This window comes from Glycine soja, chromosome 14 (assembly GCF_004193775.1).
Source record: "Glycine soja cultivar W05 chromosome 14, ASM419377v2, whole genome shotgun sequence".
NCBI lineage: Eukaryota > Viridiplantae > Streptophyta > Magnoliopsida > Fabales > Fabaceae > Glycine > Glycine soja.
Window position 1 is genome coordinate 24,098,591 of NC_041015.1, and position 23,381 is coordinate 24,121,971.

At 31.0% G+C, this 23,381-nt stretch overlaps 1 protein-coding gene across 1 annotated transcript; it reads right to left on the reverse strand.

The window, feature by feature from the left end:
- Positions 1-510: 510 nt before the first annotated feature.
- Positions 511-17,451, reverse strand: LOC114383936 (18S rRNA (guanine-N(7))-methyltransferase RID2-like). The gene is made up of 7 exons (XM_028343633.1): positions 17,374-17,451; positions 9,317-9,444; positions 1,874-1,955; positions 1,698-1,773; positions 1,535-1,618; positions 1,383-1,438; positions 511-776 (listed from the first exon to the last, which is right to left on the reverse strand). Exons 1-7 carry the CDS (start codon positions 17,449-17,451, stop codon positions 720-722), a joined length of 561 nt encoding a protein of 186 aa, XP_028199434.1. The 3' UTR covers positions 511-719.
- Positions 17,452-23,381: the final 5,930 nt, after the last annotated feature.

Genomic DNA, 23,381 nt, shown 5'->3' on the forward strand with positions numbered 1-23,381 from the left:
TCTCCCACTTCCCGCAAATTTAGTTATTTTATTTTTCACATTTAACATGGGGTTCATTCTGATTTATTACCTGTGTTCACCCCCACCCTATATGATCATCCATGCTTGTGCAGTTATGCCTCTTAATCAGATTCTAAGATTCTCCAAGGCTATTTCAGACACATGCTTCATCCACCACAAACTCGAAATGTGGGTGTTATTAGGAAGAAAATGATCAATTGGCTTCTAAAAGTTTAGACAGAAAAAAATATCTAATGTCTCAATAATTCTTTAAGGAAGGACAACTATTCTATGTGATCAAGAAATGTTCGAAAAGTTAGCTTCATAAAGTAGACAAATCCATCTGTGGAAGTGAAAAAGGAAGACCACAAATTTTTGTTTAAATGGTATATAGGTTGCATATAGATGCGGCATTTCAATTCATCATAAGCATAAGGAGACACAAAAAAAAGATTGTGCTACTTAATCATATTAAACTTATCATAGTTCTAAAAACATTGCATGCTATATCATATATGAAATATTGGTTGAGGCACACCTTTCAAGTTACTATTTCTTTATCCTAAAAAAGTTACTACTATTTCTTTGTTCTTAATCGAGGGGGAGACTGAGGGGATTCATTGCTTCAGTTTTGAACTATTGATTTCCAGCATTTAATTGCATGTATTGATAAGTATGGATGGGTGGTAAGCTTTCATTTTATTATATTGAAAACAAACCTAAACAGCAGATATACTGATGGCCCCATCCATAACTCCAGGACGAATTCCTAGACCCTGAAACCAAATGACAAAGTGATAGAAAAATAGTAAGCCAAGGTGCAGAGCATGGATGTCATTTTTATTTTGTCAATAATAACTCATTTATTGCACACAAACATCATGACCAAAACACACACATAGAAGAGTATTATAAGTTTATAACATAAATTAGAACACGATAACATTGAGCAGGAACAGCAATTGGGGGTGCCAGGGGGGATTCATTGCTTCAGTTTTGAACTATTGATTTCCAGCATTTAATTGCATGCATTGATAAGTATGGATGGGTGGTAAGATTTCATTTTATTATATTGAAAACAAACCTAAACAGCAGATATACTGATGGCCTCATCCATAACTCCAGGACAAATTCCTAGACCCTGAAACCAAACGAAAAAGTGATAGAAAAATAGTAAGCCAAGGTGCAGAGCATGGATGTCATTTTTATTTTGTCAATAATAACTCATTCATTGCACACAAACATCATGACCAAAACACACACACAAAAGAGTATTATAAGTTTATAACATAAATTAGAACACGATAACATTGAGCAGGAACAACAATTGCAATAGCAATAATACTGATTAAGCATAAATAAGGTGAATAGTAGAGATATACCTGACCCATGTCACCAAGTAAAAGGTCACCCTCAACCTCTCGCTCCACCGCAACATCTTATACGTTTAACAAAAATAAATAGAATTAGCAACAAATATATAAAAATTCAAAATAAATAGGAATAACAAACAATATTTCAAAACATAACATACTAAGCATTGATGCTGAAATATCAAGCCTAATCCAATGGTGTCCATTCTCCAAGATTGTCTCACCGCTAAGTCCCGATCCACAACCTACGTCGATTATTCATAAGCCAATAAAATTCGACAAAAGCGACAAAGAATAGCTAAATTGAATTAAAATTAAAATTACCGATATCAAAGGGTAAGTTAGGAATGTCGTCATCAGGCAAAGCAAGTAGTTCAAGAGCTCTCTCTGACAGAGTTGCCTATTTGGCACAAAGGAATTAATTAATGAATGAATTTCAGAAAGAAAGAAAATTGAATTGGGAATGAGAAGAAGAAGAAGAAGAAGAAGAAAGGGAAAACCTGAATTTGAACAATACGGGAAGCTCTGTGGCACGTAGTTGAGGCATGGCTTTTTGCTTGCTCCAACACCAGCTCCCTCAACCTACACGTCAACAAATGAAGAAGGGCAAACTACAGGTGGCAATTTTTTAAGCAGGGGTACAATAGGCTTTTTCCTATACTCCTCTTTTATAATATAGGATATAGACTAGCAAGATATATGTGCATTCACAGGGTTGCTTTTATTGTTATGTACGCTCAAAATACACTTTATAAAATTGAATTTTTATATTAAAACAAACCTAATTAACTATTTATATTCTCTAGAAGCGAAAAAAGTAAGAATATTCAAGCAAAAAAAAATCATTCAACCAAATCCTAATTAAAAAATTGAAACGATGTTGTTACCTGTTTCAATCTTATAAATTTTATTTCAATGTATTTATCATGCATTGATGTAAAAAAATTAAACACTGTTATAATTAATTCAATTTATGATATTATTAAATATGTAACATTTTGTAATAAAAATATATTTAACAAATTAATATTCAAATATGCATTGTTTGTGTGTGTGTGTGTGTGCGTGTGTGTGTGTGTAAAAATTGTTGATCCTTTGATATGTTGTTAGGTTAAATTCTCAATCTCAATAAAAGAGTTTTGTCACCCTTAACCTTGTGTTTGGATCATGAATTTCAAAATTCTATGAAATTTGAATTGCTTTAATTTTAATTTTCTTCATTTTTTGAATTCTTTTTTTTTAATTTGGATAAATCAATTCAAATTTCTTCAATTTATTTTTAGATAAGGAAATTCAATTTTCTTCATATGTAAAATTTTAATTATATATTTTAAATAGATGAAATTTTAATGTTAAACTTTATAGAAAACAAACACAATATAATGTTAAAATATTAATTAAAAAATATTTTTCAATTTTTAGTGATTTAAAAATACAAAATATTGATAATTTTAATTAGGATTGTTTTGCCTAACCACAATCAGTGATGTTTTTCAACCGATATCAACCAAAGCTATTTTTCGGTTGACATCAAATAGGGTTTATTTTTTCAAAGTATGTCGTGAATATTTGTTAGCTGACGTCAATTGGGGCTATTTTTCAACTAGCATTAGTTGAGTCTATTTTTCTGTCAATGTTGGCTATGTTTTTTTACCAATGTCGTCTAGGGTTTATTTGGCTGACATTGGCTAAGGCCTTTTCAAACAACATTGAAAAAGGCTATTTTTAGCCAATGTCAGCTTGGGATTTTTTTGTTGATGTCATCTTGGGATTTTTCAGTCGATAAATAGCCCTAACTAACTAACATTGGCCTTAAAAACACTAGCAGGTGTTGACAAAATAAATCTTCCCAACATCAGCTAAAAAATAACTTAGTCGATGTCGACCAATAAAACCTACCTGACCTCGATTGAAAAACATCATTGGTCAATGTTGGCCGAAAAATCCCTAGACTAAGTTGGCTAAAAAATAGCCCTAATCAATGTCGGACAAAAAACCCTAGCCAACATCGGCTATAAAATAGCCTTGGCTGATGTTGACTAAAAAATAGCTCTGACCGATGTCGACCGAAAAAACTCTAGTAGATGTTGAAGAAAGAACCTAGTCGATGTCCATTAAAAATAGTCATGCTTGATGTCGGTCAAAAATACCTAGCTGGTGTTAGCAGAAAAAAACCCTAGCCAACATCAACCAAAAAATCCTAGCTAATATGGTTAAGAAATAGCTCTGGCTGATGTTAGTAGAAAACTCTAGTCAATTTCAGCAAAAAAAAAAATCCTAACCAACGTCAGCTAACAAAATTTTGTTGACATAAGCTAAAACACCATAGCAAACATTAGCTAAAAAATAACCCTAGTTGATGTTGGCTAAAAAATAGCTTTGGTTGATGTTCGTTGGAAAAACCCTAGCAGGTGTCTACTCAAAATTTAGCCATGACCGATGTTAGTAGAAAAAATCTAATCGATGTCAGCAAAAAAAATCATTGGTCAACATTAACTAAAAAAACTTGGACGACAACGACAAAAAAATATCCTTGGCCGGCGTTAGTAAAAAACTCTCATGACTGACGTTATCGAAAAAATAACCCTAACCAACATCATCTAAAAAAATCTTAGCCGATATCGACAAAAAATAGCTTTGGTTGACATCATACAAAACATTCTCACAAAAAAAAAACATAAGCCAACGTTAGTGAAAAACAATTTATATTGATGTCAGTTGTAAAAACTTTGGTCACCCGTAGTTGTGAGTGTTGAGCAAGAAAAAATCACAAGCAAGAACGTGAGTTAGAGTGAACCTCTCTAAATTTTTTTTCAAATTCTTTATTTTTTGAAATAATTTGAAATTCCATTGTTTTAGTAAATCAAAATGATTCATAAAAATACCAGAAATTAAATCTCCTTTTAAATATTATATTCAAACACGTTATTTTATCATGAATCCTTTTAAATTCCTTTTAAACACACTAATTTCTATCATAAAATTGAAATTAATTTAATTTATGATGTTCTTGAGTAAGTATTTTAAAATTATTGTAATAGAATATATTTAATAAATTAATTTTAATATTTATTATATATTTACGTAGAAATGATTACCTAGTAAATATGGGTTTATAACATAAAAATAAATATTGTTTAGTCTTTGGTATATAGTTAGGTTAACTAGTCAAAGAAATAATTGTGCTGTGACTATTGTCCATAATGATATTGAATATGATTGTCTCCCATAAAAAAACAATTATTTTAATTTATAATATTATTGAGTCTATTGTATGCATTTCCATGAAATACTTGAACAAAAAAATTATTGAGTAAATAATTTAAAACTATTTTGTAATAAAAATATATTTTATAAATTAACGTTAATATATTTGTTACTACATATTATGTAAAAAATAAAAATAATATAATTTATGATATTCTTGAGTAAATAATTTAAAATTATCTTGCAGTAAAAATATATTTAATAAATTCATTTAATAAAATTATTATACTATATTTTATGTAAAAATGATTTCTAACTAAAAATAATATTGTAGGATTTCAAAATAAAAATAAATATTATTGAATTTTTTGTGTGCAAATGTGTTAACTACTCGGATAAAAACTTTGTTGTCTGACCATCATTTTCTCCCCTGAATAATACTTGTGGTCATTGTCATAACTAAAACTATTATAACTTATGAGATTATCAAGTCTTTGGTGCATACTTATGTGAAGTAGTTGAAGAAATTTTTTTATTGCAAATAATAGTTTTGAGTAAGATTACCTCTCATGACAAATATTTGTGATTTCTACTATAAAAACTTTAAACTAATTAAATTTATGATATTATTTATAAAAATTTAAAATTATTTTGAATGAAAATATATTTAATAAATTCATTTAAACACAGAGTCAAAATGTTACTTTGTAATAAATATATTAACTAATTAGATTTAAATTTATTTTTAGTATAAAAATTTTAACATTATAAAATAGATACTATTCAACAAAATATTTATTTATAAAATTATTTAAAATGATTTTATATGAATTTTAAGTAAAATTGTGACACCCCTTATATTTTAAGACAATAGTTAATCTAATTATGTACTTACTTATCTAGTTAGATAATGTTTTTACAATAATTATAAATATATATATATATATATATATATATATATATATATATATATATATATATATATATATAATTATTGTGAAAACATTATCTTACATGAGAACAATTAACAATAATAATCAAATTAAGATAAAAAATAATAGACAGATGAGATTAAAATATTTAAAATTTTAAAATAAAATCTAATATATAATCAAATTTCTGAAAGATTAATCAAATAATAAATAAATCTATAAATATCTCTCTTATTACTTTCTAGCATATCTCAAATAACTCATTACAACCATGATTATAGGTTCCACCACCATAATCGTTGTTGCTACTAGCACCATCGTTAATCATACCACCTTCGCTGCTATGGCGATCATGGTCTTTGTTATCGCTACCGCTACCACTACCGACAACGACCGTCATGGAAAAAAAGGTGATAACGGTGAATCTTTTAGAGATTTAATGACTACATTAAATTTTATTTTGAATAAACATCTATGCTAAACTTTTCATAATCGTTTAATTAGAAAAACTTATATAGTGAGTCGTGACCATGAACTAAGAGTTACAGGCACATGAGCGTACACACACATACACATGCGTCGATACATAGTCATCATGGATTACAATCATCCTTAGTGCATAAAAAGGAAATATGTCAAAGGTACAATTGTCCAAATACATACAAAAGGAATGAGGTCAATCTAACTACCCACCCATCTATATATAGCAAAATAATGAACTAAGTAAGAGCAGTACATACACTTACTAGACCTCCCCAAAACGACATAAGACCTCCAAAAAGATCAACAACCTCAACACCATCTCCTCATCATCATTTCTAATGAGTGCTTACTCATTAGCAATACAACTCCCTACACTGCTAATCTCAAACCCACAATATGGATAATCATAATCCTCATTAACATGATAAAAAGGCTACAGATGAGGACTCCTCAAAGTCAAAATGAACAAGAATTTGAGGTGATGGAAAAATGTATTGTAGAGGAGGAATGGGGATCATTATGTTGTCGTCTCACTAATGAGAATCTGGCATGTCATCATCGCCTGGCGGGGGTGATTTTGGTCTCACAAAACCATTAGGAGCTGTCATAGACAAAGTCAAGTCCTCTATGGGTAACTAGATGCTCAAAATTGGTGATAGAAAGTGTAACACCTTATTTTTCGTAAAATAAATTAAAAAGGATTTTAGTTAAAAATAAATAGTTTTAGTAAAATAATGAGGATTTTGTAATCAAATAAATAAAAAGAAATAGATTTATTAATTAAACTAATGATTTTAAGGTAAATAAAATAAATATATGTTCTTATAAAACAAAAAAGATGTTTTATTTATTCATTTAATAGGGAGTAAAATATAGTTCCTTTTGGTAAAATAATAAAATAAAGAAGAATAGAGTATACAATAGGCTGAGTATCCTAGGTATAAATAGAGACACACTAGATCAATTTTATATTTACGATACATCTTTACGCTCTCTCATCCTCTCAAATTCTTGTTCCCTTTATTTTATCTCAAAACCTTCTTTTTTTTCCACATATAGTAAAACTACGATTCCAAACTCGTTAACTGTTGGATTGTCGTGAAATTTAAACATTAGGTTCAGAACTCATTTTTGAAAATCTCCACCAATTATATCTTTTGAAATAATGTTTGTGGTGGGAGAAATGTCCCTCGCACAAAGCTCTCTTTCTTTCCTGCATATATCCAAACCTATCTCAGTAAAACTACAATCCTAGACTTTTTAACCGTCAGATTATCGTAAAATTGGAACACCATGTTTGAAACTCATTTTTTCATATTTCTGCCGTTGGGATTTTTAAAATAATGTCCGTGGAGGGAGACATGCTCCTCGCATGAAGATAGTGGAATGAAGGCTATAATCTCTTCTCATTCTCTCAAACGCTTGGAAACTCTAACAGAGCAACTAGAGAAAAATTTGAGAAATCTTAGAGAACTACTAGAGATGTCACTATCACTATCAGACTACACATGTGAACCCACTTAGAGGTAAGGGATGAGTTTATCGCACTTGGGGTTAGAATGAACATGTGTATAGATCCTTAGAGGATCAAATTATGGTTTATTTTTGGATGTTTATTGTCTTGTAATTCTTCTTGTATGATTATATTTTATTTGTGGTTTGGATAAGACTTATTAGATTAGCATGATAAATTGTTATATTGGGATCATGAAATTATGATTGAAATTGAGTGTAAGTGGTAAATTGAATATGTGATGAATTGTGAGATAACATGATGCTTTGAGATTATAACAATGTTATTGAGATTGAGTATTAATGCAAAGTTGAACATGCGCTAAATTGTGAGATACACGTAAATATGTAATGATGGATTGTGACATTGTGAGATGTTAAATTGTGGACATGAGATATGATTGTGAATAAGTGTGTGGTTAATACTTGATGTGACAATTACTTGTATTGTGAGTTGTGAATGATACAATAACTCGACTAGTATTTACCTTGAGAGAAACATTTATGTGCGAGGTGTTAAAATGAAAGTGTAGGGTTCCAAGTTAGGAACACGAGGTGTTAAATTTTAGCGCAATGCACAAGGTGTTAAAAGGAAAGTGTAGGGTTCCAAGTTAGGAACCTGAAGTGTCAAATTGTAGCGAAATTTGTTAAACATGTTTGAAAACAAGTGTGAGATCATGGATATTGTATAATTCATGAACAATGTCTGCATGCAAAAGTTGTTTTAGGGGTTGAACCTGAATTAAGAAGGTGATGCCCTAATCGATTATTCAGAGTCTAGGCCTTGGAGTTAAATACACTAGGTTTGAGTGCTCCTTTAAGCCTATGTTGATCCCATATGGTTGGAGCATTATTGCAAAATAGAGTGACCCTGACTGGTCACCTTATGATTTTACCTAGTGAGAGTGACCTGACGTATCCATCATATGATGTGTCTTGTTATGTACTCCTAAGCGTCCTAGTGTTCTTTTTCACTGACATGGTACCATATTGCATATAGGATTGAGTCTTAGTGTATCTGTTGCATAACACTTGTGTAATGATCATTGTGACTTACTATGTGATAGCGGGTAATGAAATGCGTGAGTGTGAGATGTTGTGTTGTACTTGAGATTTGTTTTTCTGAACACATGATTAATGTAAAGGTGCGAAATGTAATTTTTTGGTTAAATCCTTGGGACAAGTGATGTTAGGCAATGTGGTAAAATGATGTGAATTGTGTTAAGTTAAGCATTTTATACTTATATTATATGATATGTATATCTACATGTTGTCTCATTTCTCTTATAGTTAGGAATGTGATAACCACTTCGAATGTGTTGTTTGTGTTTAGATCCTTTGATGATCTTGAACTTTGTGTTTATAAAACAAATAATTAGGTGAATGACTTTAAAGAATCTTGTGCCAAAGAACACTGAGACACAACATTCTGATAGAATTTGGTATTGGGGCATGATGTTCTAAACATGTTATTTTACTTTATTTTATTCTACTTCTTACCTTGAATTCTTTTGTAAATGTGAACGACCTTGTTTAGAGCCGAAAATGTTTTTGATAAGTTTTATTTGATAACAGTGAAATGAATGTGAACCTTTTACCCACGTGAATTTATTTAAGTGATCTGGAAAAAAATGATTTAATAAAATTTCAGATTTTTATATCTTTTTCTTGATTATATGTATCAGGGTAGAGGGTATTATAGAAAAGAGATAGTATCTGGTCCTTGAAAGATAAAGAAACCCATTCAGGCGTCATACTCCCAACACCATAGAGGGCTATAAGTAAGAGCAGTGCGTACACCTACTAGACCTCCTTAAAACGACATAAGGCCTCCTAAAATCAACAACCTCAGCAGTGATCTTCACTAAGTCCTCCGAGTCCATGTCATCACCATCATCAGAATCGACCATCTCCTCCTCATCATCACCAATGAGTGCCTGCTTATTAGTAGTATAACTTCTACAGTGTTAATCTCAGACCCAAAATATGAATAATAATCATAATCCTCATCAACATGATAAGAAGGTACAAAAGAGGAATCCTTAGAGTTAAACTGAACAAGCATATGAGGTGGTGACAAAAAGTACTATAGAGGAGGAACGGGGATTGTCATGTCGTCATCCCACTAATGAGCATCTGGCATGTCATCATTGCCCAACAGAAGTGGTGTTGGTCTCACAAAATCATCAGAAGTTGTCATAGACAAAGTCAAGTCCTTTATGGGTAACCAAAACCCAAAATAACTGATAGAAAAGAGATAGTAACGGGTCCCTCAAACTTAGAGAAATCCATTTAGGCGTCATAGTCCCAACCCCCCGAGGGCTATAAGCTAGGTGAATGTTCCCCATCCTCTGGAACTTGTCCATCTACTTATTCGTGAACACATATGAAAAGAAAACAAAGATAAAGGAGTGACCTCTTTGGAAGCCTGATTCATCAATCTCAATAGATTTAACATACAAGCAACAAACAATTGGGGGAAAAACCTAGGATTTGACCTAAGTTATAAAACTCGACCTCAACTCTTAACCAGACGTATGGTCCATACCCAACCTCTGATGATTCACCATACTCATTAGAAACTATTGGGAAGCCATTGGGAGCTCGTAAACCTTTTATAAGGTACAAACATCCATGCCATAATTATCATCTTTGAGGAAAGGGCTACCTGCCCATCAGGACTACACGACTACAACAATCTAGGTTATGCTAAGCAAGTATTCAGGTGCTTGACTTGGGATAATGAGTGCCCCCAATTGAAGGATGAAACCCTTGACCATTAAGATACTCACTTACTCAATGTCATACCTCTTAGTCCCTATCAGTGGCCCCTGCCTTTCATCCCATTGTGTGCCATATTGTAACTTCCCTGACTAAGGAACTCATGCATTAGCTGTTAGAAAATAAAATAAAAAATGAAAGAAAATAAATACCAAGAAGATGCACAGTCTTGAATTAAATAAAAAAATAACAGTAGCAAAATAAATTTAATTGACAGCACATGAATAATGCATTATAACATACAATAAGCACAAGGAAAAAATAAATTAGGGGGAGAAAAATATAGCCTGGGTTGAAGCGCATAAACGCTATCCTTAGAGAGAAAACACCCCCACTGCACGGGTAAGAAATTCTGATTGCGCTCCTGTCCCAAGATACGACAACTCATTAGTTCCGATCATGTGCAGCGAAAGGATCCCCGAACCTTAAGAACACCAATGCTCTTACTCTGAAGAAATAAATTATTTTATAAGAGAAGAAATAGAAAATTTTGGGAGAAAGGGATGAGACTGTAGCTCTGTCGGTCTTCTCTCTCTAGAGAGGAAGAAAGATATATACAAGCATTTATGCAACAACAGAATAATATGACTGTTGGAAAATATGACCGTTAGATAACAACTTAGAGGTATCAAAACAACCTTAACAAATTGTTGACTCATTAAAACAAAATCTTAAGAAAATCTAAAATAAATATTTTATTTTTTAAAATAGAATTAATATAATTAATATATATTTATAAATTTTAAATTAAAACACAAATATTTATCAACATTTTCCCACATATTTTAAAATATATTTTCTAAAAGATAATTTGTATAAAAACATAAGAGAAAGAGCATGTGATATTGTATTTCAGTATAAGGAACCTTCCGGGTTTGAGCCTTATACCTAGTGTTTATGAACTTCCATCCGAGAAAAATGTAGTGACTTGATTGTCTTGAACTACATATTCTTTAACCAGACTTTAGTACACAACCCCTACAATATTGGTGTTCAATTAGGTTCTAATCAGTGGTAGCGCGTTACACGGCTGCGCTTGTATTTTGTTTCGTGAGTATCACTTAGAGATTAGCCCATATCTCACAGTGGCGGCCCCACCACCACACTCACTAGGTGAATCCTCAAAGAGGGAGTTGTGACCCCCACCCCTACAATAATTGCCATCGGACTCATTAAGAGGTATTTTTTTTTTTACCAAAAATACACATATATAAACACCTCAACCTTAATATTGCAACAATTTATAATACACCTCGTCATAGGAATGAGAAACAGAACAGCTCCGCCAAATTTCATTTTGGTGTACTTTAGTTAACAAACAATTTCGTTGTTACCCGTTGAACTCCATTCATGGGATCACCAATCACACGGAGACGGGTGTCCATTGTTGTAACTAAATAATGGGCTTTAATCCCATTCCCCTCGACGACTCAAGTACTTGTTGACGCGTCAACCCTTTTGTAAGCGGATCCGCAATATTATTTTCTGACCTGACAAAGTCAAGAGAAATGACACCAAGAGAAATCAAATTTCTAATAGACTTATGTCTCACTCTTAAGTGTCTTCTTTTTTCATTAAAATTTTGCTTGTCACTTTAGATATAGCAATTTGACTGTCACAATGCATTGGAATTGGAGGTATACGCTTATTTAATAATGATAAATCGCATAATACATTTTTAAGAAATTCAGCCTCACTAGTAGCAGTATTTAAAGCAATAATTTTTGCTTTCATGTGAAATAATAATTTGTCTAGTAGATTTTCATGATACTGCACAACTAGCTAAAGCAAAGACATAATCACTTGTCAATTTTATTTCATCAAAATTAGAACTTCAATTTTGTATCACTAAATACCTCAATTACTTTCCAATCTACCAACTGCATGTGCAATATCAGACAGGCCTAGAGGAGTTTGTCAAATGCAACAAAGAACCGATACTTTGAGAATATTTATATGAAGAAATTCCTTTACTCAAATTTTTCTTTAACTTGATGGATAAGAGTCATAAGGAGTAAAAGCATGTTTTGCATCAAAATAATTAAACTTCTTCAATAGCTTTTCAACATAATAAGATTGGGTAAAAGTCATGCCATCATTTTTCTTTATAAGCTTAATTCCCAAAATCACATCTACTTGACCAAGGTCTTTTATGTCAAAGTTTCTAAACAATAAGGACTTCACATTATTTATGAAATGCATATTACTACCAAATATCAATATGTCATCCAGATACAAACATAAAATGACGCATCTATTATCATCAAATTGTTTCACATACACACATTTATCACTAACATTAATTTGAAAATCATAAAAAAGAATAACTTAATCAAACTTTTGTGTCAATGCTTTGGAGCTTGTTTCAAACCATACAAATATTTAACAATTTATTTTTTAAGGAAAAAGATTTTCAAAGAAAGTGACATCTCTAGATTGCATAATAGTAACATTAGAAATTTCAGTCACTTCTGAATTAATAACTAAGAATCTGTAAGTAATATTATGTAAAAAATATCCAACAAAATACAATTAACATTTTTTTTTCAATTTTTTTTTCTTATTAATAAGGATGTTAACCTTTACTAGACTCCCCCACACTTTAAGATATTTCAGATTTGATTTTCTTTTTCTCCATATCTCATAAAGATTTTTTTTTTAAAAAAAAAAATATAAGATACCATATCAAAAAAGTGACATACAAAATATAAAGTTTCACTCAAGTGTTCATTTTATTGCTTTGTGTGTTGTATTTTCACATGTTTATTATTATTATAGCAAGAAGCTACATATATAGAGGCAACCAGTCACTAACGTGTAACAACAAAATATTTACAACAATAACGTTAAGAAACAGAAAATAAAAATCGAACAAACTTCCTAACATTAAATATTTGTAATGTTCACAAAGGAAATTGACCAAGTAAAACATTGCTTCCTAACATATAGGAATGAAAATTAGTGGGATGCTTTTAGTTTTTCACATAAACTAATTCTAAAAGCATTTTATCTTAAACAAAAATACAATTGACAAGGAAAATATTTTTCAACAATCTCATACTAATTTAAAATTTCAAGAATTAAATAATATAATAAAACATTTTTAATGGAACATAATGCATTGTGTTTTCATCCATTAATTTTTCATGCTTACTAGAAAGGAACTCAGTTATATCCATTATAGATATTTTGATATAACATCATGCTACTGCAGAAAAGACTGCGCAAGAAGAAAGTATAAAACATTTTATCTCTAAGACTGTTAGAAAATAAAATAAAAAATGAAAGAAAATAAATACGAAGAAGATGCAGAGTCTTGAATTAAATAACAAAATAACAGTAGCAAAATAAATTTAATTGACAGCACATGAATAATGCATTATAACATACAATAAGCACAAGGAAAAAATAAATTAGGGGAAGAAAAATATAGTCTGGGTTGAAGCTCGTAAATGCTATCCTTAGAGAGAAAACACTCCCCACTGCACGACTAAGAAATTCTGATTGCGCTCCTCTCCCAAGATACGACAACCCGTTGGTTCCGATCGTGTGCAGCGAAAGGATCCCCGAACCTTATGAACACCAATGCTCTTACTCTCAAGAAATAAATTATTTTATAAGAGAAGAAATAGAAAATTTTGGAAGAAAGAGATGAGATTGTAGCTCTGTCGGTCTTCTCTCTCTAGAGAGGAAGAAAGATATATACAAGCATTTATGCAACAACAGAATAATATGACCATTAGATCAACTTAGAGGTATCAAAACAACCTTAACAAATTGTTGACTCATTAAAACAAAATCTTAAAAAAATATAAAATAAATATTTTATTTTATAAAATAAAATTAATATAATTAATATATATTTATAAATTTTAAATTAAAACACAAATATTTATCAACATATTAGCATGATCCTAACTCATGATAGGGGAACATGGGACTTTTCGTTAAGTTCATTAAATGTTCTTTGGAATTTCCAGTAGAGTCTTAAAGATTGTAGAGGCATACAACCTACCTCAGTCTCAATTATCATTCACAAAATAATTATATAATCCACAAATAGTGATAATATGGCAGTCATAGTACGCAACAAAAATATAATATTTACAATAGTCATAATCATCATCGAATAAATGTAAACACAGTTCTCAATAAACTTTAATATATGTGAACCAATCAATTATGCCTACACAGTTATATGCTTATGCGTAGTCTATTAATTTAATTTAGTTCTTCATCTAACTTCTTAAATTAAACTATTTACAAAGAGATAAATTTTACTAAAATATCCATATTCGACATAAAATTTCAATTCAAACCAAGTTAATTTTTAATATTGAAAGAATTTATTTTCTGATGTGGAAGATTAGATTAAACCACAACCACATAGCATACTCACGGCTTTCAAATAGACTAAGTTAAAAACTAATATTGAGGAAAAATTCTTTTCAGATGTGAAACATCAAATAAAACCGTTTTTTTTATTATTAACAAATGTCAAATTAAATAAAGTTTTTATCTAATGACCATGATATAGAGATAGAGACCGAGAACCTTACCAAGTTAAACATCCAATTTTATTTCTTCATACTCAATTTTCAAGTCTGTAGTTTGATAGAAAAAAAAATAATTTACACCGAAAGCTCATTTTTTTCCAGTTGCTGCAAGCATCTTCATATATATATATATATATATATATATATATATATATATATATATATATATATATATATATATATATATATATATATATATATATATATATATATATATATATTCATTCATGTATCAATTTCTTTTCACCACGTATGTTGGTTATATAAATAAATGGGTAAATGTATCTATTTAAAACAAAATATTATCGACATCTTTTAATTTATATTCCTACTTCAGATGAATGAAAATATACTAATGTTAAGAACAAGAAAATATACTAAAGTTCCAGCCAAGGGAATTTTTTTCTATTCTCAAAGTTCAGGATCACATTTGTTTTTCTACAAACAATTTTACATGCAAATTAAATCATTTATTTTATTACTATTATTTTTTTTCTTTATCTAACGGTTAAAAGAAAGTAGATATCACTTCCCAGTCAAATCCCTATTCCATCTTTTCTTGTTGAACGAGAATCAGTTGTTGGAAAATTCCTTTCCCAAATTTATGTTTGATTTACTGGTTCAAGGTTAATATATAGATGATCCAAGAAAATAGCAAATAATTATCAAGCTTAATATAAACAATAAAAGAAGTTGGAGAACTTGAATTTAAATGACAGAAAAATAAAATCATCATCAAGACAGGAATTAAAATTGTAAGACAAAAGTAAATGAAAATATAAAAAATTAACAACATAAAATGTAAATTTTGTGCTGAAACCAAGAACAATGAAAAATAAATGACAAAGAGAGGTAATATAAATAATAACAGGAATTTAATAACTTGATATTAAATGGCAGAAAAATAAAGTGACCATTAAGGAAAAACTTAAAAATCGTAAGACAACCTAAATAGAAAATAATAATTAATAAAAATGAACAACATGAAATATCAATTTGTGCTAAAGTTAAAATATAAAGAGCAATCTATACTAAGTCTTATAAATGAGACGTATATGAAAAAGGCTATTATGTCCATGCTCCAGTTGTTGACATGTGTCCAATTTATTGATTTTTTGGGTATTTTTGCATCACATTTCCAGGTCCTCCATGTATTATTGCATGTGTCTTCTTTTTCTTAAATTGCTTACAGGTGGCATGTGTTGCTACATTACCCGTCCATTCTTCACCAACTCCGTTTCCTTTCTTTCTTCTTCGTTGCATTTTGCTTTCTTTCTTCTTCGTTGCCTTTGTTTCTTCTTCATTTTTCTTCCTCTGTTTCTTTCCTTTTTTTTTTTGTTTTCCATGTCAGGTCTGGGTTTTGTTTTCTTTATGCTTAAATACTTAAAGTTTCCACTTTTATTTTCAGCTATTATTATCCAGTTTTGGTTTTTCCTGTTGAGCTTTTGTTTCGTCGGTTTTGGTTTTTGCTGTCGGGATTTTGTTTCATCAATGCATGCTGTGTTTGGCAAGGAATGTTGTTTGTTTTTGCTGTTTTGGTTTTCGCTCTTGAGCTTTTGTTCCATGCATGCACTGTGTGTTTCACACGGATTGTTGTTTCAATATGCATGTTTGGTTACACATGCATGCTTTTTGGTGGTGTTGTTGATTTGTTGTTCACAAATGTTTTCGGCTTTGTTTGTGGTTTTTCAATAACAATAACTGATATCTTTGATGTTGTTTGGTATTTGATAGACGCATGATGACGATGCGTCGAATGTTTCCTAATATCTATGCATGTTTAGTTGTTACCTTTTTTTCCCCAATTCTTTATTACCTGATGTCATTTGGTGTATGCTTTGGTTGTGTTATAGGCAGGGTCAAGGAGATCGCCGAATAGGTAAGTCTTTCAGAGGAGCATGAGCTGACCTATAATTGTTAATTTGATTTGGTGTATGTTTTGGTTGTTATTTAGGCAGGGTGAAGGAGATCACAAAAGGGTAAAATGTATCAACAATGGTTGTTAATTTGTGATTGTACCAACAATTAGACAAATAAACTCCTGCAGGAAATATCACAGGCGTAAAATTCAGCAGGAGGTAGGCAAAGAAGCAATTAACATGTAAACATAAATAAGATAATTACTTCACAAATGTTGTTTATCTCAAAAATGGTCTTTGCGTTTGACTTGGAAATGAATGTTTCCCTTAATGATAATTGAGCAGGACTTGGAGGCTGTGAACTCCATTGGAAAGGGCGTGTCAAAACTGAGCGGGCCTCAATGCCCAATTCTGAAAGTCTTCCATTTTGTGGTTGGTTTTGCATGTAGATTTTTTGGGGTTTTGTTTTGATTTGGTGTGTCGGTTTTTGTCGATGTTGGTCTGCTTTTTGCAAAATGTGCAATATTGTTTTTTTTTTGTACATTGTTGATTGCTTATGGATGTTTTTTTGTTGTGTTGAGTTGGTCCTAATTTAAGCAGTTCAGGACAATCAAAAAATCGAAAACCTGTTATTTTTTTGTAAATAATTCTACTGTGTTTGATGTCATACCATGTAGCTGATGGTTTTCTTGGTGATTGTCTCATCAAATACGGGGCACTGAAAGTTACTATTGTGGCGATGGTCCATGTGTTACGGCCTGTTCAATTTGTTGTTTTTTTTGCGCATTTCCACTTGGGGTGCAAGTTTCAACTTTTTTATGGATTCCCGGTCATTCCCTCAACTACTCCAAAGCTTCTTTCTTTGTTTTTGCTTCATTTGCTTATTGCTGAGTGTTGGATGGTGCTTTACTTGCTTCATTTCCTTGCTTTGCTTTTCATGCAGGTATCTTGAGTTCCAATTTAGTTTTCCTCCTGCTGACACGCGCAATTTTGTGTTCTCCATATGATGTTTTGCTTTTGTTGCCTTCCTGCTAAGTTTAGTTGCATATGCATGTTTTTTTGGTGGAATTGTTTATTTTTTGTCATCCAGGTAGTCCCTAAGGCTATCTTTTGCCCTTTCCCATCACCAAGTATAAGGGGTGTTCTTAAAGTTATGCAGTTGAGGTCAATATCTAATATGTTTTACGCCTTATTCATTTTTTATCAACTTTATTTAACTGTTCCTAACATTTATTTAACTTTATTAATTATTATACATTTTATTGTCGGGTATCATATATAGTTTGTTGCTTTTCTTCTTCAACAGATCCAACTTATGCTTCTATTTCTGCCTGCTGCAGGATGCTATTCATCCTTAGTTAGCAATTCTTTGCTCGCTTCTAAGTTGGCTATTAATCAGCTGGTGGAATGGAAGCAACAATTAAATGAGAGGTATTTTGCTCATCTTTTATGCATTTTTGGTTTGCCTTTGGTAGAGCTATTTGCCAAGTTATTAATGATGTGTTTTGGCGAGTTTAACTCTCCTGATAGTTTTGATTGTTAACTTTTAGTTAGTTTGCCAAGTTATTAATAAGATATTTGATATCATCTATGTTTTTTCAGGCTTTGTTGCATGCATTTGCTGGATTTGCATTTATTTCACTGTTGGTTTTTCCTGCCAATGCAACTTTTTTGATACTTCTTTGTTGTTTTTCCTCTTTATCAAATTCATCTGATTCTTCTGTTTTCCATTCATCCACAAGTTCCTATACTTCATTAGCTGGTAATTTTTTTCAGCCAATTATCTTATAGGATGCATTTGTTAAAGGAGCTCAGTCCAGTGTTGTTTGGCCACAATAATTGGATTTCTGGGGTAAATCTGTTATTTATGTTTCGTATTTGTTTTGTCCGATGGAAAATCTAACCACAGGTGGTTGGCAACTGAAATATATTAGTAAATTCTATTAGCAGGGTTGTTCCAATTGCTATCCATAACTATGGATGCTATTTTTTTACCCGTATTGGTGCATTTTTCCCCCTGCATGGTCGTTGAATGTTAATGTCATATTAACTTGGTTTGGTTTTAATTGTTTTGCTTTAAGTCATGTGGGAATTTTTAAATCATATGTTATTCTATTTTGATTCGAAAGTATGACATATGGTATATCTGATATGCATTTGCTTTGATAAGTTATTAGATTTCCTCTCATTAAATTGGATACCAAATGACAAACCTCTACCTGCATTGTTTGCTTATGTTGTTGTGTGGTATTTAAAGCATTTTGGCCATTATAATTTACTATGGAAGAATTACTGTTGATCTGCTTGCACAGTCGTCTAGCCTACGAATGATTCTAACCCCCGTGCAATTTTGACTCTTCAGAAACAGCAATTGAGACTGGGCAGTTGCCAACCAAACCAATCTTCCATTAATTGGAATTTTGGGAAAATGTAGTAATTTAATGCGTTCAATTTGTTCCTTCACCTTCCTATAACATCTTGATGTAGAGGCTTCACCACATTGCTGTAATCTTTTATCTTAGTTTTTTCCCCAAACAATAATTAGTTTCTGACCATCCCAAAGATGAGCTCAACATAATCAACAACGTCAAGCAGGGTAAGTAGTATAGCAAACTTTAATTTGCTTAGCTTTTGTTTTCAATTAATTGCTTCTCTTCACCCTAAATCTTTGTTGTAATTGCAATGATCGCTTCTCTTCATGCTAAATGGTTGCTATAACTGCAACAATCATGGCTATCTTATTGTAGATGAGGGATCCCATAATGACCCGGCCCTGCATATTACAGTTTATTGCAGCATTTCACAATGAGAAGGTGATATTTGACTACTCTTTTATTCATATTGTTTTTTCAACGCATTCCTTTGCCCTGATACATAACATTTATGCTTACCACATTTTTTGAGCAGGACTATATAGAAATACCTTCATTCTACCATTCATAGTGGGCGCCACATTATCCATAATTTGTCCGATTTAACTATGATGGAGCCTCATACCAGATACACCTCAAACAATATCAACGGAAATTTTTCTTTGCTGATGGCCTGAAACAGTTGAGGAAGCACTTAAATATCTAGGAGTCAGTTACTATCAACTTTATGGCCTGTGAACACAGATGGAATTTTGATCTTCATTTCAGTCCTTCACTCGAACAACAGGCATGTGGCAGACCCCTACTAGCATTTAGAATGCATGTCTGGACTATTGAATCTTTACCCAAAAAATTAACTCAGGTTTTTTTAATATTCAGATGCTTCCACCTATTGCAGCAATACACCTTCCTTCTTGTGGTTTCCATATGACCATTTTAAGAAAGTTCGGGCCTCCATTACACTGGCCTATCGTCCCACTTGGCCCTGGCTTTCACGGCAAGTATGTTGCCGAGCCATGGTACCGATTTCTTGCTGAAGGTGATTTTGTTCATGGAGACGAACTTTTATTCTATTACAGAAGTCGTGAGGATATTTGGGAAATGGTTATTAGAAAACAGAGGAATTGGGGTGACAACGATGATTGGTGAATCTAATTTTTTGTTTTGTTTGTTTATATATTACAACAAATGTTTGGTTCATGTTGGTTCTGGATGGCATATTAATTTGCATTTTTTGCTTTTTCAGTTTTAACTATGTCATTCTTCTTAACAATTTTTATATATTGATATCATGGTTTTTGTGCTTCACTACTGAATTCCATTGCACACGGTGGTAATTGGAAAAAATTATATGTTAATATTTAGTTCTCGAAATATCAAATTAGTTAGACTGTAACCGTGGTATAAAAAAACTTGAATTATGATCAAGCTAACGATTGAAACATCATGTCACGATTGTTCTGAATGCTAGGCTTCTATGTTACACATGTATATATATATATATAATTATAAGAATTCAAATGAGATGGTCGTTTGCAATAACACTGGGCAAGTATTATTAAGATTTATATGAAAGCATGGGATCAATGAAAGCAGGCTTCATCTGGTAACTTTCCAATGTTCCATTCTCTCCTGTTTGTTGGCTGTGTATATCGATAATAATCAAGTTAAACTTTCTAAAGTAACTTATTAAATTAAGGCTTCTTGAGCGTTCTTTATACAAATAATTGTAATAATTCTAATCTATACTAAGTCTTATAAATGAGATTTATAAGAAAATAAAATAATTATTTTATCTTTTCATTTCTGTCTATCTTTTGGAGTTTTTAAAGTTGTCGAATATTTTCCCTTTCTCATAGGTAACAATGCTAAATGTGCCTATTTATGTTATTTCCTCATTATTTTACTTTCTCTAGCTTTACATGTATCATTGTCCATTCAGACTGACCTACGATAATAGTTACTAAAATTTTGTTCCAACACCCAAATTGTTATTCGATGGTCACAGGATTCTCAATTATATATGATGTCTGAATAGTACACATTATTTATGCCTTCTATTTAAGTTCTTTCTAGATATCCTTTCCTGCCTGTAGATGTTTTAATTTTAGGAACCTCCAACATTCTTTTATTTTGTCTATATTCTGGTGCCTATCCATGTTTTTCCCTTTTGCTGTCATTTAATAGAAACAAATTATAAAAGTTATTCTAGAATAAAACAACTGATGCTCACATCAACATAGTATCATCTTAGACATTCCTTGGTCCAGTCATCTCATATTTATTTGTTGTCTATTCGAATGCTTATGTTTTACAGACCATGTAATATCCATGTTCTGTTTTCACATTTCCTTGATAAAAAAAGAAACCCTATCCCAACATGTTGTGTTCTTAGAGCACATACATATATATAATTTACATGTTTGTCTGCGTAGCTGTTCGATCTATGTCCACATATCACACAATCAAAGTTCTTTTGTTTCATCGATGTTAAACTTGATTACCATCACACATTAGCCATTTTGCTGTACTGGTTTTTTCACAGTTAATTCAATTATATTAACAACTTTGTTAGATACTTAACTTAATCCTAATCTTTTGTCCTCTCCATTTAGTTATTTAAGTCTCTATTTCTTTGCAACATCACAAAACATAACTTCTCTTGCTAATACAACATACTCAAATGCTAAGTTGTGCTTTTTCAAATGGTCTCGGATAGCAAATCAACCACCCATTAATATTGCAGTCTATAGCAGCATTCGATTGTTACAAGGTTAATAAAATGCCTATTTTGGAAACTTTTTTTTATATTACTTTGGATATTGTTTTTCTTTTGTTTTTTTTATTTCGTCAAAACCTTATATACATCTATTATTGTAATTATTCTATTATACTAATCGTTTTTCTATGATTCTAATTGTCTCAATCGAAATTTGAAAAAAAAAATTTCCTTTTTTTCTTGCCATACATTTATATCTAAGTTAATCGATGATATATTTAATAAGTAAAATTCATTTAAAACCAATAAACGCATTCCAATTAGAACTACATGTATAAGGAAAAAAAATCTTTTTTAACCTCTATTTATTCCAATTTTTTATAGTTTATTCTTTTTTAAAAACTAACTTTAATTTTTCTGATTAAAAAAAAAAACCAAGACAAAAATAAAGTTATTACTTGATCTATCAACCAAAAAATATTATTATTCAATAATAGTTATTTCTTTTATATTTTTTCTTTTACTGTAATTTAAACTTCTAATACACATTAAATTTACAAAAAAATATCATCTCATATATTTATAATTATAATTATAATATATGACTCTTCACATGCAATCCTCGAAGCCAGTAATCAATAATGCTACAGAATTTCCACATTCATCTTTATTCCCCCACTTACATCTTCTCGACAATTACTTTGTGACTCCCACACTTCTGTAGCTTAATATTTGAAACAAGTTATAGCACTAACCCCCTGACATCTCAACTCAACCCAGACAAGCATGACTTCACATTCATCATCGGTTACAAGCAAGGTTTTTTTGTCCTCTGCTATTTTACACACAAATTAAAAGACTATTATCTGTTATAGATGCCATATTGAGTACATGCATGCATATATTTTCCTTGATTAACATTATCAATTTTGACTCCCAAATTTAATAGCTATTTTGATTGCTACACCACAAAAAGATGAATTTTTCTGCCTATCTCTTCTGTTGCTTCATATCAAATTGCAAGATGTTACCATATATTGATCCAAATTTATAATACTCACTCATGCTTGTTGATTAAATCTAATACACCTAGCATCAAATTTTGAAAACATTAGGTTTTTTATAATTTATGAATGATCCATATTCAAGGATTGTTGTCTGTTATAGGTCATATATAAATTATTGCCCCAGTTTTATAATTTATAATACTAATTTGAGAACAAAACCTTTTTCTGCATTAAAAATCCAGAGCCATAGAAAATATGTAGCACATGTCATTCAGTATTGTCTGCCCTGAACTCCACACTTCATATCGATAATATACATAATACAAACAACTTGGCTTTTACTTTCATATTTTGACTTATAAAAACTACATTCTGATCTCTAATATTTGCTCTTTATTTTTTGCTATCCAATTTTTGATAAATTAATCCCTGCTTTGTTCTGTGACTAATTTCATTAATTTTTTGTGCTATAGGGCCCATCAAACTGGTTGGCAGCAATACGGTTTTCGATCGCATTCCGTGTTTCTGAGGTCAACATTGAACCATTTTTCCCGTTCTCTTATTTCATTTGTAACAAAAT

What these genes read in the sequence shown, in the direction of transcription:
- LOC114383936 (XM_028343633.1), bottom strand. Translation starts at nt 17,451, where the DNA reads ATGGACCATCGCCACAATAGTAACTTTCAGTGCCCCGTATTTGATGAG. An exon ending in CCCGTATTGTTCAAATTCAG is followed by an intron (nt 1,774 to 1,873) that starts GTTTTCCCTTTC and finishes TGTGCCAAATAG; the next exon opens with GCAACTCTGTCAGAGAGAGC. An exon ending in TATTTCAGCATCAATGCTTA is followed by an intron (nt 1,439 to 1,534) that starts GTATGTTATGTT and finishes TAAACGTATAAG; the next exon opens with ATGTTGCGGTGGAGCGAGAG.